Source organism: Micropterus salmoides, unplaced genomic scaffold (assembly GCF_014851395.1).
Source record: "Micropterus salmoides isolate LMB-PRFRI ecotype aquatic unplaced genomic scaffold, ASM1485139v1 Ms_hic_scaffold_22, whole genome shotgun sequence".
Lineage (NCBI taxonomy): Eukaryota > Metazoa > Chordata > Actinopteri > Centrarchiformes > Centrarchidae > Micropterus > Micropterus salmoides.
The window spans coordinates 8414588-8430336 of record NW_024041373.1 but is presented as its reverse complement, the minus strand read 5'-3'; the positions used below and the strand labels follow the sequence as shown (position 1 = coordinate 8430336).

Genomic DNA, 15749 nt, shown 5'->3' with positions numbered 1-15749 from the left:
TGGGGGCAAAAACAAAAGTGCGTTTATAATTTTGTCCAGTGTATATATTTTTTGCTAACTCCAGTTCATTTACATTAAAGTCTAACCACAATGGGTTTTTTTTAATGAATTAATGTGTATTGTCCCTGGTAAATACATAAATAACTCCATCTACAACCTTGACGATTAAGTGATCAGTTTATACTACCAGATATGGTCAGAACACAATATCCTGACCTTTCACCTCTTACTATTGTTTGCTGGTGAAAGTTGTGATTATTATTGTACTGTCTCTAGTGCCACAGTCAATGTAAATAATTTTGGGTACAACAATCATCTAAATGCTTGAAATGTAAATTTAAAAAGTGAATGCTTTATTTTGCTGGGATATTAGTCAATATGTACACAGTATCTGTGCCTTCTCATAAAATGAATCATTTTTTCCAATAATTATTCATAAAAACTCTACAGAAAGACCATAGCATACAAATGATCATCTACATTCCTCACTTGTAGGTTAAGCAGAGGATGTACAGTATCACCACCTGCCCTCATTCTCTCTAAACAAGCCCCTTTTCTCTGTTTCTATACTCGCCTCTCTCTTATCCATCCTGTGGCAGGGGGTGAACAGCATGTTCCAAGTGTTTCTGACAGGAAACAATTCGGAGTACTTCACCATCTCCCCCACAGCGGTCCAGGGGCGTGCTGACATCAGGATAAGGGTGGCCATACCGCTGGACTATGAACAGATTCGCAGTTTCAGCTTCTCAGTGAGTCAGTTTTAAATTCTGTAATGCTGTCCTTGAATGAACTCCGGACAAAGAATGATTTCTAAGCAACAAGACTAAATGTAGATCCATTATGTTTCTTGCAACTTGTTTTTATTTGTTTGGACATGATGCTCAGTCAGACTGAGGCCATATCATTTTCTCTTTTTACACTGCAGACTTGTTTGAACAGTGAAATTGGTATTTTGTCACCTTAATTTACCCCTGAGTTGTTTAAAGAATCAGAGTGTGCCATGTGTATAATCCAAGGTCTCCAAATACAGTAACTTATTTGGCATAATAGCAAGTTATGATTAAAAATTTCAGGATGTAACCTGAAAGGGTGAAATGTGTTAAAAAAAAATAAACCAATGTTAAACCTGTACAGTTTCTTCTTTAACTGATTTGTACTAACTAAGGCTATAATTAAATCTTTTGTATAAATATTCGCTTTGTTGTCTCTCCCCAGCTTTATGCCAATGAGTCTATGTCCGACCACGTGGGTTTTGCTCGTGTCTTTATTGACTTAATCAATGAGAATGATAACCGGCCCATCTTTAGCAGACCGCTGTACAACATCAGCCTTCCTGAAAACACACCCCCTGGTACCTCACTGTTGCGTATCCTGGTGAGTATTTTAGGAAACCACAGCTAAGAATGTGATCAAATACTCAGATTGAATTTCTGGATTTATTCCTGAGAAAAAAGTTTTACTGGAACCCAAACAGGCTACAATAAAACTTGTACTAGTAACTTTTATGGGGCTTGTTTTATTGGGAATTAAATCTTGGCTTGTTTTTTTACCCAATTTGAACCAGTACTCACTTCAGACTTCACCACATGAGTTGTTATTTATGGTGACTGAAGGTAGGCTGCCTCAGACAAAAGCAGAAATAAACACAAATGAAAAATGCACTCACCTACTGTATTGGGCCACTGTTAGCTAATGCTGAGATCCTGTGTATTTATGAATCTGAATGACCATGTTGGCAACTAAGGCATCAATCTGTGACTCAGCTGTGACTCTGTTTCAACGTAATTATACAAATTTGCAGAAAAGCAGAATTAAAATATTTACTGCCAGCACAATAGTGACTTTCACTCAGGTAATAAAGGTTGAGTCAACCACAACAACATAGTCAAAAAGTCCTCAATTCAAGCTAAATGACTTACTGGATACTGTCATTTCAGTATCAGTCATTTCAGTCCTACAGTAAATTCTAATTGCTTGCTGTGCTGTCTAGACAATCATTTTGGCAGGGTTGAAGTAATCACCCTCAAATTGCTGCTTATAGCTGAAACATAAACTTTCATATTCTACCCTAAACTTTTTTGCTAGTGGCAAAAAATTTAAAATTACAGCATTACAGAAGCATCCGTTCAAATACTGTAACTATTATCAGACGAGCTCAAATTGTCTTACTTTTCCTTTTTGGATTAATGTTACAGATGTCGATAATAATGTCAGGACCACCTTCATTAGAACTAATCCAATTAGAACAGGGCTTAAGAATTATTTTCAGAAATTATATTGTGATATTTATTCCTTCCAGGTCTGTTAGCCTTTATTTAGTTTCTTGTGTCTTTGAGGCGGCTCCACCTCATGTTCTCAGAGTCACAGCATTCAGCAGAGCTCACTCTCAGCTGCTATCCTGACCATCAGCCACTACTACTACAACTAGATCGGAAAAAATTCTCCCACCATCTCCCCAAAACTCTGCATTATTATTCATTACCAGTCATTCCTGTGACTGAACACCCTCAATCCACTAGATTCAAGTGCAAAAAGCATGGTGTGAAAATCAATAGTGTTTATAGACTGGGTGCTCATGAAATGGAGATTGCAGGGCAGTCTAATACCTGATAAGTCTGGCTGATGTTGGCCTCGTGCTGGAGTTTGCGGCCCGGCGTGGAATCCTGATTGCTGGCTGTAGAGTGAATGGGCTGTAAATAGAATGAGATGTGACGGCGCTCGGTGAGGACTGCACAGGCATGGATGGCAGCACACTATATATACACTGTTAGATGAGGGTTTTGATATTCTGACCTGCTCTCTCACACACACACACCTGTGGCACTTAAGCCCTCTCTGCCACTGGAGACAAAAAACCAAAATAAACCAGATGTTTCCAACTAGCTCAACTAGCTTTGCTCTGAGGCACAGATATAGACACAGACACACACACATCCCCATAAACATATATGTGCATATATATATATATATATATCCCTAAACTCCCACAAAGTCAACACATAGCTTAAACCAGACAATGTCATTGGTCATTGTAGGACTTACCATTTCTAATTTACTATGTATGGGTGTGTGTGCTCATGTATTTGCACAGACTTGTTTACCTATGTGGGTCTGTCATAATTTAGTTCATTAGTAATTTAGACAGTATGTTACAACGGTTGTAATCCAATGAAAATGGCTGATCATGTTTATTTATATGCTGCAGTCTGATCAAACACGACACAGCCGGCTCACTCGTGTTTGTGTGAATAATGAGGTATTTATTTTGGAATGGTCAATTGCATCCATGAATTGTATAAAATAAGTTATGAAGTCTAAAGTGAAGCACAGAAAGAAGTTAAATCTGTCAAACTGCTGGTTTTCTGCCTCATATTGTTCAGGCAGAAGTGGGAGTAGAAGTGGAACAAAAAGGATGATGTCCTTTTGGTAAATGCATAGGTCATATTTCTTCTAATGAATGACCTGTTCTGGCTATATTTTTTAAAGTATAGAGTACAGAAATGTAGATCTAGCCTTGGCTACATTCATTCTTATGCAAGAATGCTTTTCAACCCACTCCTATGAGTCAGCACCAGGTAAAATTATAACTTAACCTGTCCATCACCCCACTGTTAAGGACAAATTATGTCGCTTGCCAACTGCAGAAAGGCATGTTCAGTTGAAGTGTTAATTGTGACAAAATTAATGCATCAGTGTCCTAACAACTGGTTCTGTTATTACAGAGCCTGCATTACATTGTACTTCTACTTTTTCATTTTATTCTGAACTGTGTTTTTTAGTGTCATTTGATGTGCTCACATACTGGGCACCTTTTCATTTTCCTGATTTTCTGCGTACCTGTCTCACTTAATCTCCTTCAGCAGTTCAAACTGTCTAAGTGCAGTGAAAAACTCAAGGCATTTTAATATAACCAGATTGCTAGACTGAGACTAGCCTCTCGGTGCTCTCTGTCAGATGGCTGTGAGGTGCAACAGATGGTGGCCAAATTATGTTTTAGTATCAAAAGGGAGGACAAGTTTTTCATTCTTCAACACACACAAATTCATTATTCATTAAAGGAATAGTTTTAGTGTTTTAGACATATTGACAAGTGTGCTTCTTGTCTCGTCTGCTTTCTTACTGAAAGTTTGATTGGAAGATTGACACCACTCTGATCACTCTTGTGTCTGTGCATTAAGCTATAGCCAGGAGCTAATTAGCTTATCTTAGCATAAAGACCTGGAATCAGGGGGAAACTGCGATTTTTACATTTTGGCTTTGCGTAAATGAGGGAGCTTTAGAGATGCTGGCCAGAAGGAGGATTTCTTTTTACCTTTGGACAGAGCTGTTTCCCTCTGTGTCCACTCCTTGTGCTTAGTAAAGCTAACTGCCTGCTGGCTCCAGCTTTGTATTGAGTATATAGAGTTAAGGTGACCAGATTTCTGAAATGAAAACCGGGGGCATTTTTGGTTTGGTCGTCAGTATGTCATTCAAAATATAATGGTATTATATATGAAATAAAAAAGATGATTTGGGTTTCAAAATCTGTCTAATAACTCTTCTGAATGAAATCAAGTCATTTTGAGGCAGAATCTACCTTTCGGTCAGTAAGTAGGAGCTGCAGTCACTTTTAACAGGTAAAAAGGACTGGATTGGTTGGTACACAGCAAGTTAAATAATGTAGAGTCGTAAGGATAATTGCAAAAGAGCTCATGTCTATTATTTTATATATAGCAGCAGTAGCCTAAGTTATGTTAATTATAGGCTTCATTCCGTTTTTCAAAATATAAACAAGGATATTACACATAGGCTTACCAAACACATATTCCATTAGCAACAACAGGCTTCTATTATTGGCTATAATAGCGTAAATGTCATGCCTGGTTACACTATAAACTGCAAACAATGACTGGGCGATACAACTTAATGATTCTGCTGAGGGCTCCCGCGGACGGCAATCAGTTTTCGGCAGACGATCACTTTTTGGCACGACACCTGCATGCTCTGCTGTCCAGTCTTTCTGGCCACGTAAAATCTGATTTCAGGTCTGGTAAGACCTGATACAGACTATACAGTTAAAAATGGGGACAGGCCACCAAAACCGGGGACTGTCTCTGGAAAACTGAGGAGTCTGGTCACCCTAATATAGAGTGGTTTCAATCTTCTAATTTAACTCTCAAAAAGGAAGCAATTAAGTGTGTTTCCCAAATGTTGAACTATTCCTTTAAATAATGTTGGAGGTAACCTTTGGAACTGTTGCAAATATGTGAACACCAAAATATTGTATCATGATTTTTAAGCAAAGTGTTTGGCCATTCAGAACAGCTCTTGTCATTAGTGACTGCATTACTGTTGACAGTGATGAGACAATATCATCATGGCATCATAATGTCAAAGGTCTGAAAACAAGATTTTTCCACACAAAACTAAGGAAAAAAGCATCAATGGTGTGAAGAGCTGAATTTGCAGTCTGAATCGTCACATGACAACTTAATTTGAGAAAGTTTTCAGTGATTGAAATGGATCAAGTAACTAAAGTGCAAACCAATGAGTAAAGTACCCTTGTAAAGCAATCTGGACCTCCATGTTTTTAGTACCAACAATGGCAGAGAGGATCATCAAATTAGGTTTTATGCCCTGCTATTACAATAACTATGAGATCATTTCTCTCACAATGAAGTATTTATATTCAAGAGCTTGGTTCATTGCTGTTTCCTGAGGATTGAAAGTGTTTCTGCAGTTGTGCTGTATATCAATAGTATGGTAAATGTGTTTTGTATGTAAAAGGGTGTTGTGTGGATGATGTTTATATAATACTTTATACCTATGCTGATTGAAATTATGCATGTTGGTTCCCAGTTGTTTTTTAAAATTGCCAAACAAGCAATCTGTTAATGTAATTGAAATGCTTTGTTTGGGTTAATATTCATTGCTCATCTGATCAGAGCTTATGTACAATGTTAGTCAATGCGGTACTCCTGCGTCCCCGTGGACACTTATGCTTAACATAGGACTACACATACATACACACACACAGAGGCAGTGGCTGTTTAATATTTATGGTCTGCAGCATTACTTATCATTATAAATATTTATTGTGATTTACTCTTTTGTCTGGGTCCTTTTCTCGCTCACTATAGCTTTCTGTCTCCTCCTTACCCTGGAGACTTTAGACACCAGCAGCTGCTCGTATCGGTGGAATCACTCTGATTTTCTCTTCTTGGGTTTCTGAGAATTTGCCTTCTTTCATTTCTTATTTATTGTATGCCCTCAGTTATTGTTGCTTTCCCCTTTCTCTGTTTTACCATTAGATTGCTAATGGTTTTCAGGTGTTGCATCCATTCACTCTTTCTACCCATCAGGCTCTACCTTAGAGGATATTAGATGAGGATATATGCAGGTCTAACATGGATATAGAAGTATAGTTTGCCTGCACCTTCCTTTCTTTTTATAGTTGGTCTTGTATCTATAATATATATAGGATGCAAAATTCTTCTTGGATTTGGTCTTCTGTGTCTTCTACCAGTGCCATGCTGTGTGTTTTATGGGCTCTGTACAAATGCAATATGTTTGAGGGCTAAGGCACAATGATAAATGCTTCCAGCAGAAGGTTATAAATTACTGAGTGGAGGTTGTTTTGCTACCGCCTCTATTTAGACAGGCCTTTATAGGGTAATAGTCAGTAATTATAATTCATTATTGTAATAAAAGGGGTGAGTCCCAGCTCTCTCCTGCAGAGAAGTGGAAGCAAAGAGTTGTGTTTAGTCTGATCTTTCCCATACTTGATTCACTATCAGTTTCCAAGTTAGATGAAAACAGAGTTGGGGAGTGTAATGGAGCTAAAGGATTGGGCTCCATCAGTTCATTTATTTGGTCATCTATTAATCCATTCATCCATTTCAGACAATATTGAAAAATATTCTGCACTTCACAACGGTGTTGTAAAGTTAAAAAAATACACTGAATGACCAGCTGTGCTAAGATTACATAATCAACTAGGGCTGGTGTTTGAGTAATTGCCTTTTTGTCTCTGTAAATGATTGTGGGCCAAAATAAATTAATTAAAAAAACTAAAACTTGATGATCAATTTAATTTCTTAGTTAATTGATGAATCATTTGGTCCAGAAAATGTGTGAAAAATATCCATCGCAATTTCCTAAAGCCCCAGATGGGGTCTGAATAGCAGTTCAAAACCGAAGATAATCCGTTTACATTGACAATCACCACAATTGAGAAGCTAGAACCAAGACATTTTTTGAGCAGTTTAGCAGTGTCCACTGTCTGTGGTTGTGGCATGTCTTGTCCTCCACCCTGCTCTCTCAGCACATAACCATTTATATGTACATCCTTTTGCTTTTTTGTCTTCTTTCTTGTATTCAGTGTGTCTCTGTAGTATACGCTTCACTCTTTATCATTGTCCACATCCTCCTTTTGGTTGTGCTAATCTCATTCCTTCATCACTGAGGATGGAGACAGACAGAGATAGAGAAAGAGAGGGGGAGGACCAAGGCCTCCCGGCAAAGTGAAGCTGCCAGCCACAGAGAGCTCTGCATTAAGCCCTTTCACTGGCAGCTCAAAACGTCTCCAGTTTCTGCCCACGATACAATCCTCTCCCTAACTTTCTCTATCTCTCCATCTCTCTCCTCCTCTTTCCTTCTTACTCCATGGGTAAAAGCTGTCTTTTTCCAATGGTTCACATGTGGTTGAAATCATTATTAAGTGGCTATGTATGCATGCATATCTTGCAAGCTGTCACAGTGTCCTGTGAAGACATCTACACGACTTTATCAGACTGTTCTTTAACAAAAGTATACATTGTTTTAAAAAAAGATTTTATAAAAAAATGTTAAAAATCTCTCTCTCTCTCTCTCTCTCTCTCTCTCTCTCTCTCTCTCTCTCTCGCTGTTATCTTGGTGGTAAGGAGATAATAGAAACAGGCTGTTTAATCCCGTCGGCAGGCTGTGAGCACCCCCACCTGCTCGTTAATGTTTATAGGAATAAAGCAGTCGTAAACGTACACTCGCCATTGCCATTACGCTGAAGTGGCCGCAGTTAAAACACACACAGCTCCCATCAACCCCCGCAGGTGTACTAGGTCACAGCTGGGGGACTGGCAAGAGATGTGGTTAGTCCTCGTTTGATCCTCGTAGGTGAGAGATTTTGCATCTTGTCTCTGCTGAAGAGGTTCGAGTTTCACATCATTTCACTCAGCTGTACATTTGATATGAAAATTAAGGAGAATATATAAATTCACCCATTAGCTTAGTCACAGGAATGCTGAGTGAGTAGCTGTCCATGTACTGTATGTGATATGTGATCATTAATTGGACACATGTCCGAAAAGCCCCAGCATGGTGTGAGTTTCTATGCTTTTTCCAGGCTACTGTGCTGCTTCCAGTCTTGCTCAGTAGTATTGATCAGAGATACAAGCAGGCTGTGTGCAATCCCATGGCAGTTTCTGTACACAGAAACAGACCAAGGTTACTAAGAAGACAGGGAAGCCCACCGCTAAGCCTAAAACTAAGTTAAATTCATTCTTTTGTTCACCTCGTCCTTTCAGTCACACCTTTAGTTGTATTGGGACTAGACATATAATATATTTGACTTGTCCTTTGTCACACTGTGTACAAAATGCATCATGTAAGTACAAGGCTGTTTATTTGTCATTATACAACACAAGGTTTTATAACAAAACAAAAGTTTATAGTCCCTTCATGCTACACACAGAACTTAACAGATTAGTAATTGTGTAAAACAATATGCTATATACAGCAACAAGATGAGATGGAAACAGTGTCCACCTCCTCACATCTTGCAGGAGTCTTGCGCTGACAGCTCGGAACACGGTCCACTCACTGAGTGCTTGTTTAAGGATGTTGATGGGGCAGGTCTCTGTAAAGATGTGGGCACAGCAGTTTCTGATTTCCGTTGCTTGGCCAACTTATGTCCCTTTGTCCAGACTGAACCTTTAAGAGCAGCCTTAAGTCAAAGTTGGGCCAACATGGCTCCTATCCCACCTCTCTTTCTTCTCTTCTGAGTGACCGCGTCACCCACCATGGTGCCTGGTCCAGTTGACCGGGTCGTGTGGTTCGTGGTCCGCTGCTCTTTAATCCAAAATCCCGTCTTCCTTCTCCAATCAGTATATTTATGTCATAGGTAACAGGTATTTTGACAATAAAGGCGGGAAAAAAACAGAACAAAAGTGTAGTGAATTTTGGAGGAGCTACAGGCTGCTGCTTCTACAAGTTCTCAACTGGCCAAAGTTAATATGATGCTTCAGCAGTTTGAGTTAGACAAAGCAAGTGGGTATCTTACAAGAAAGCACTGTCTGTGTAAGAACAATGATGGAATTTTGTACTACAAAAGACTGCTGAAACTTGTATTAGCCTATCTCATTGTTGCATAGAACAAAGACTGTGGATTTGGTTCCCCATCTCTTATATTCATATTGTGTTAGGAAGGGACCTCTTTGCAGCCAGTATGGACAAGAGAAACCAGGACCAATAGCTTATTCACATACAGGCATGTATGCTTATCCATATATTTTACTCATGATTATAGAGCAGAGAAGATATGAAGAAAGTGATTTATTTGAGTGCTGTAAATTGTGATGCGTAGTCTGACATGACATGCATATCTCACCCTGAATTTGCATTTGATTCCCATGGTTCCTGTGAGTGCAAGGCAAGTCACAAACTTCCTCACTGCTGATTCACAGGCACTTTATTTTGCTGAGATGATGTACCACTTAAATATGCAGAAGTATAGATTCTCCTTTGTGCGGCTCACGTACACAGTATAATATGCAAAGTGATAACACAAAGGGGTGCTCATTTAAAAAGAACAGATCTCTGTATCCCACTTGTATAGAATTTGTGAAGATTGATCTATGATCTTGTCATGGAAATAGAAAAGCTGGAGCTTTTAAAGGAGCCCGCATGAGTGGAGCTAACCGGAGCTAAGGAATCAAAGCTGAGGAAGATAGCCTGACAACTGTGTCTTCATCATTGTCTCCCCCACAATGATTGTCAGAAACTGGACATCTTCACTGTGGTGGTGATGGTGTGTGTGTGTGTGTGTTGGGGGGGGGGGGGGGGGGGGGTTGCGCATATGTCAGTGTACGTTTGTTATCTATTCTTTGTGACTGTTTTTAGGTGTGCAACAGTGAGACAGAAGAGGTTGTTTGTGTTTGGACTGGGGGTCATCTCTATTTTGACAGCAGACTTTGACAGTCAGTAATTGGTTTCCTTTTCCATGCCTCTCAAAGCTCCTGCAGAAAAAGCAATTTTAGGAGCCAATCAATTCAAATTCCAGCTCACTCAAGATAGAAAAGCCTACACAGCTTTAACCTCCGTCACTGTCCATTAGATAGCTCGGCTGATAATCTGCTCCTGTACCCCCTCCAACCAAACCCCAGCTTACAGACAAACACACATATACTTCCCCTGTCTTTCAGTTGCTGGTGAGGGGAAGCTCTCATTTCCGCTTTCTCTTGAAAGCAATTGAGTGTGATAATAGAGGTTTATACTGTAAATGGTTGGGGTGCATATTTACCCCAAGACTGAATGAACCTGGGAACACCGTGCGTCTCTATCCATGTGTATCCTTTTCACATGCACACAAACATATGCGCCCACGTACACTCTATACTTTGCATTCGAAAACACTCTGTACACCCATCCAGTCACCACACACACACTGGCACACATGCATAAACAGTCATGCAACACACAAATGAGTGCACCGGTACACAGGTACACCCACATAACAACACACACACGGAGTTGTGTTTGGCTGCTGGCTTCGCCTCTGTGAAGGGAAGAAACACATCATTTAACCAAACTGGTCAACTGAGAACTAATTTCTCTTTTGTAGTTACTGCCTGAGGAGCCTAGGGTTTGCAGAGTTTATATTGGCAATCAGCTGCGCACTGACTCTTTGTGCAGAAACTCCTTAACAACTTAGTTTGGATTTTTATCAGAACGCTGACTCTGATAGCTCAGTGCCCTGGTCCTTAGTGCAGGGGAGATTTTCATCAATGGAGTCAAGGCCTAGTATTCATCTACAGCACATACTGCCATTGCATCATCTCTGGGCATTTTGGCAGTAAGAGAACAGGTAATCAGCCAACAGGATTTTGTACCATCTTAGCCAATGGCAAGGACGTATGCATCCTCCATACATTTTTATAGCAGTTATTTTGGAGGGCCCCTAAAAAGAGATGTTTTATGAATCCATCAGCATTGCTTATTTGGAATGAAAACTAGTTATCCCTGTGAACGATCCCGGTACTTTAAATGCGTGTTGCAATTGTCAGTGAGATTATTAGGCACATTAGATAGGCACATTGCCCAGCTTTATTTCCATGTCATTTCTTTCCTCATTAAATCTTACACTCGCTCTCTCCCTGTGCACCCCACCTCGCCAACTTTTCCATCACCTCCAATTCCCCAACCAAAAAAATTTTAAGCTACCATGACGATGAGGGGCAAATGCATAATACTCTGGTGTCAAGGATTCGGGCCCATGGTGTTAAGTTACAGCAAATCCCTGCACAAACCAATCTCTACCATCCATCTGCTGCAGGCCTTCTGTGTCTAAAGTTAAAAGTCTTTGGCAAGCAGTTGGCAAAGTGACTGGGCTTTACTGTCATGGTGATTGTTTGGTGAGAGACAGGGAACGGGTTGAGAATGATAGGGGGTGGGATTGGGGGGACTTTCTCTCTCTTTATTTCTCTCTCTTTCTGTCTGTGTGTCTGTCTCTCTTTCTTTCTGTCTGTCGTATGGCGAGAGGGCCTCGGCCGCGGAAGCAGCGGCAGTATTAGCTCCCAGGCTGAGCCCGGCTCCTGTCACCACCTCGATAGCTGTCACGCTAACACCCCCACCGCTATCATTGGAGCACTTATGGGCCTGTCACTCACCTGGGAGAGAAGGAGCAAAGGAGGGAGGGAGGCATCGAGGGGGAAGCGTGTGCTAAGGGAGATATGTAGAGGAGAGGGGAGACAGTGGAGATGGAGGCGGAGGTCGGGATGCAGGGAGGAAAGCAAGGTAAAGACAGAAAGAAAAAGGGAGAGATAAAGGAGGAGGAGGAGGGAGGAATTCAAAAGGAGAGAGGGGGAGAAGCAGTTGAGTGGCATTAAATGATGAGGTCATCGAGACACGACAGACGAAAACTCGAAGGTTAATATAAGAACCTGACTGGAGTCCCAAACACCTCACACGTATTTAGCATCCCACTCTCTGCTCGTTCAGCAGGATGGGCTTTGGTGCACTTGACAACAAAGGGAGGGCCATTTGGACATTAAAAAGACGCATTGATTCGCCATCCAGGATGGTGCGGTGGAAGCTCTCTGTGAAATTACGGGCTTGAGCTAAACATCATGGTGTAATTTTTAGAAGGAGAAAAAACACATTGATAGCTGCAGCCGTTGGTCCATCTGTGAGAGGCATCATAGACGGGCACTCACACACAAAGCACACACACATAACCATAAATGCATTCAATTTAAAATGCACAGATATTCCCTGAATCCTGACACATTCACACGTGCACACATACATCCACATTAACAGCCCAAAATGAAGCTCAGCATTACCTAACTCACATTTTGGCCCATTTGCTCACAAATGTTTAAGTGTATAAGTCACAACCACAATACAGAAAAGCATATGCCCTGAACACACACACACACACACACACACACACACACACGCACAGTCCTACATTATAAGGTCGGTATCAGGGCATCACTGAATCACAGTGACCAGCATCGTGGTTGACAGAGCAGGCTGCAGACGCGTTCGGGTTTGGCCCTTCAACTGACTGCAGAGCCACTGAAGTGAAACTCTATTACAACAGCCTCTCCAGCCACGATCCATCAGCGCCGACACAACACCCAGTGTGTATGTGCATGTGTGCACATACGCATGCATGTGCTTACAAAGACAGATTGTGCTAATGTGGCATTTCATAAAGTACAAGATTCCTGAAAGTGTTGCTCCTTATGTTGCATTTCTTTGACACCCATTTTCTCTGCAAAACATATGACAGCAGTTGTTGTTGATTTTAAGGCTATGATGGGTCATGTGGATGAGGAAAATATATCCCATCAGATTTAATCCAATCAACACCTCCAAGTGAAGCGTGGCTTGCATGTTTTAACATAAAGTCATACACAGCTGTTAGAGTGGGAGATTTTAGAAATTGAGCAACACTAAGTCACTGACAGATGATATATGCAGCCATTTGGCTGTATCATGCCATTAAAAACACTGTTATTATCCTAATACAAGTATGCACACACACATGCACAATGGCATAAAGTATGCTGAGGGATCATACCATAACAATAACACGAAACTCTGAACATGTCACTGTCAGGAAGTTCTGGTTGTAAGAAAAAAATCATAATTTAATTTCCCTAATTGCAGACCACTTCACTGCACTTACCTGCCACATTGTGCTTGTGGTAACTTACAGTACACCATGAACTTCCCTCCATTCAGTTCTCACAATGGCATTTGAAAAAGGCAGCCACACATAATTATACACTTAACATTAAACTTGATGAAGAGTTTAGGAAGTTTCTTTTTTCACATTTTTATACATTCAAATATACATTTGAAAATGAATCCTGAAAGAGCAAACTGTTTGAGTACATGTGAAACAAATGTCAAAGTAGATGAGAAATAAAACTTGCAATTTCTCGTTCAGAAACCAAATGGATGGACAACAGAAGCTGAACATACGATAAAACTTTACAAGGAACTAAACATGATTTTAAAAGTAAACTTCCCCCCCTGTCTTTTCTGTCCAGGCTACAGATGCAGATGTAGGCACATTTGGTGTTGTGCGTTACTCCTTCAGTGATGAGCCAGACCAGTAAGATACAGCTACACACACACACACACACTCAAACAGTCCACACAATCACATAAATGTTTCATTTATTTGGCCACTTGCGACTGATTGTACTGTGCTGTTTGTGCCGCACAGCCTCGCCAGAGACAGCTGAGCTACAATGATGTCTGGCGCTTTTCTTTACGCCTGCTCTCTTCAGGCCACAAATGTATAAAATCACACACACAGAAAGACACACACCATCTATTTATTTGTTCATTATCTTCAGTATCAACTTCCTGCTGTTGTTGTTTCTCTGTTACCCTTACTTAGAGTCATGTTTATTTGTTTTACAAGATCTCTTTCTTATTATTATGTCTATATACTTTCATGTTGCATCATTATGATTGATTGATATGATTGTTATTATAATTATCTTCACTTAACTAGGATGACACAATCATGTCATGCATTATAATGTTCCTTTTACTAAGGCTATAAGAAACTGAATGCAACAGTACAAGAAAAACAGAATTTTGAGCATATTTGATGTCTGTACAATAACTAACAAATAATGTCTATGATTTAATGTCTTTCTTGTTATAACATGAAACTTTAATATGTAATATGTTATCATTTGCAAACATATCCAGTTGTGTTCTTGAACAAAATTAATCAAGTTAGTATAGCATGATAATGAGAAAAAGATAATTACTTGCCTGTTTCTCTCTTGCAGGTTTTCACTGGACGATGTGACAGGCTGGGTGACTCTGCGGGGCAGTCTGGACTTCGAGTTGATGCAGCGCTTCACGCTGACTGTGCTAGCGAGGGATGGCGGCGGGGAGGAGACGACGGGGAGGATCCGCGTCAATGTGTTAGATGTCAACGACAATGCGCCGATTTTCCAGAAGGAGGCTTACGTGGGCTCGCTGAGAGAGAATGAACAGACTGTCCAGGCGGTGGCACGAGTCAGGGTGAGGCGTGTGGAAAACACGCACGTATGGAGTTTAACAGAAATATGAGGCTTGTTAAAAGACAGTAAAACTACACTGTTTATAGCAGTAAAATACCCTATAAACATACACCTGCGACCATCTCTGATTTTAAATATTAATAAGCTAAACCAAAATCAATACTCATAATAGTATTGTAGTGTTGCTTAGCAACAATTGCTTGCCTACAAAAAATGAACTACTTAGCTAGACCAAAAATGTTTTATTTATTATTGATTTAAAATTCAATTAAAACTGTAATACTTTTGTAAATTATAAAATTAAGATTGTCAGTGGTGAGTCACAGTGAATTGGGGTACGTTTTTTAAAAAAAGATGCTGATGCAAGTAGGTATAGCAAACTGTGCACTCACACAAAGATCCCTGAATAATACACTATGTACACATGTACATATAGTAGTGCATTCACTTCAAAACTAAACCTGCAACAAAACTCATCTCATCCTGACACAAATACCACGAGTCATCAGACTCACAAGCCTTTGGTTTTGTTGCCCTCCTGCTCTTTCTTCTTTGTTTCCCCTGTGTTAATATAATCATGCAGTTATGTGTTTGTGTGCACTGTATCCAAGAACAACAGGTCGGCCTGGCGTGTTGGCCATCAGTCACTGCCACACAAAAGGCAGAGGTACACAAGCACAATGGTAACTAATGGCTCAGCGTTTTCTTTGATTGCGCCCTGAAGAGAAAGACCATTAGGTGTGTTGTGGCAGTGGGTACAGCAGTGGCTCCCCCTGCCACAGCTCACTGTGGCGGCTTGCCTTTACATCGGGGGAGTTGAGCTGATGACTGGGCTCAACGGTTGGCTCACTGTGTTTGATTAGTCTGAGCTAACCTGCTGATATTAATACGCCGCCCGAGAGGAACGGGGAAGCCAGTCGCACAATTCTTTGTGTCAGCGATTTGCCCTGGAACTTA

The 15749-nt window shown here is 40.5% G+C and overlaps 1 protein-coding gene across 1 annotated transcript in view; it reads left to right on the top strand.

Annotated features, from left to right (window-relative positions):
• Positions 1 to 15749, top strand: part of LOC119917695 (cadherin-23-like) — a 150537-nt gene that overhangs the window by 95926 nt on the left and 38862 nt on the right. Inside the window, exons 12-15 of the mRNA XM_038738109.1 lie at positions 600 to 749; positions 1216 to 1374; positions 13797 to 13861; positions 14556 to 14793. Of these exons, the coding sequence (XP_038594037.1) occupies positions 600 to 749; positions 1216 to 1374; positions 13797 to 13861; positions 14556 to 14793 (612 nt within the window). The remainder of the gene's footprint in view (positions 1 to 599; positions 750 to 1215; positions 1375 to 13796; positions 13862 to 14555; positions 14794 to 15749) is intronic.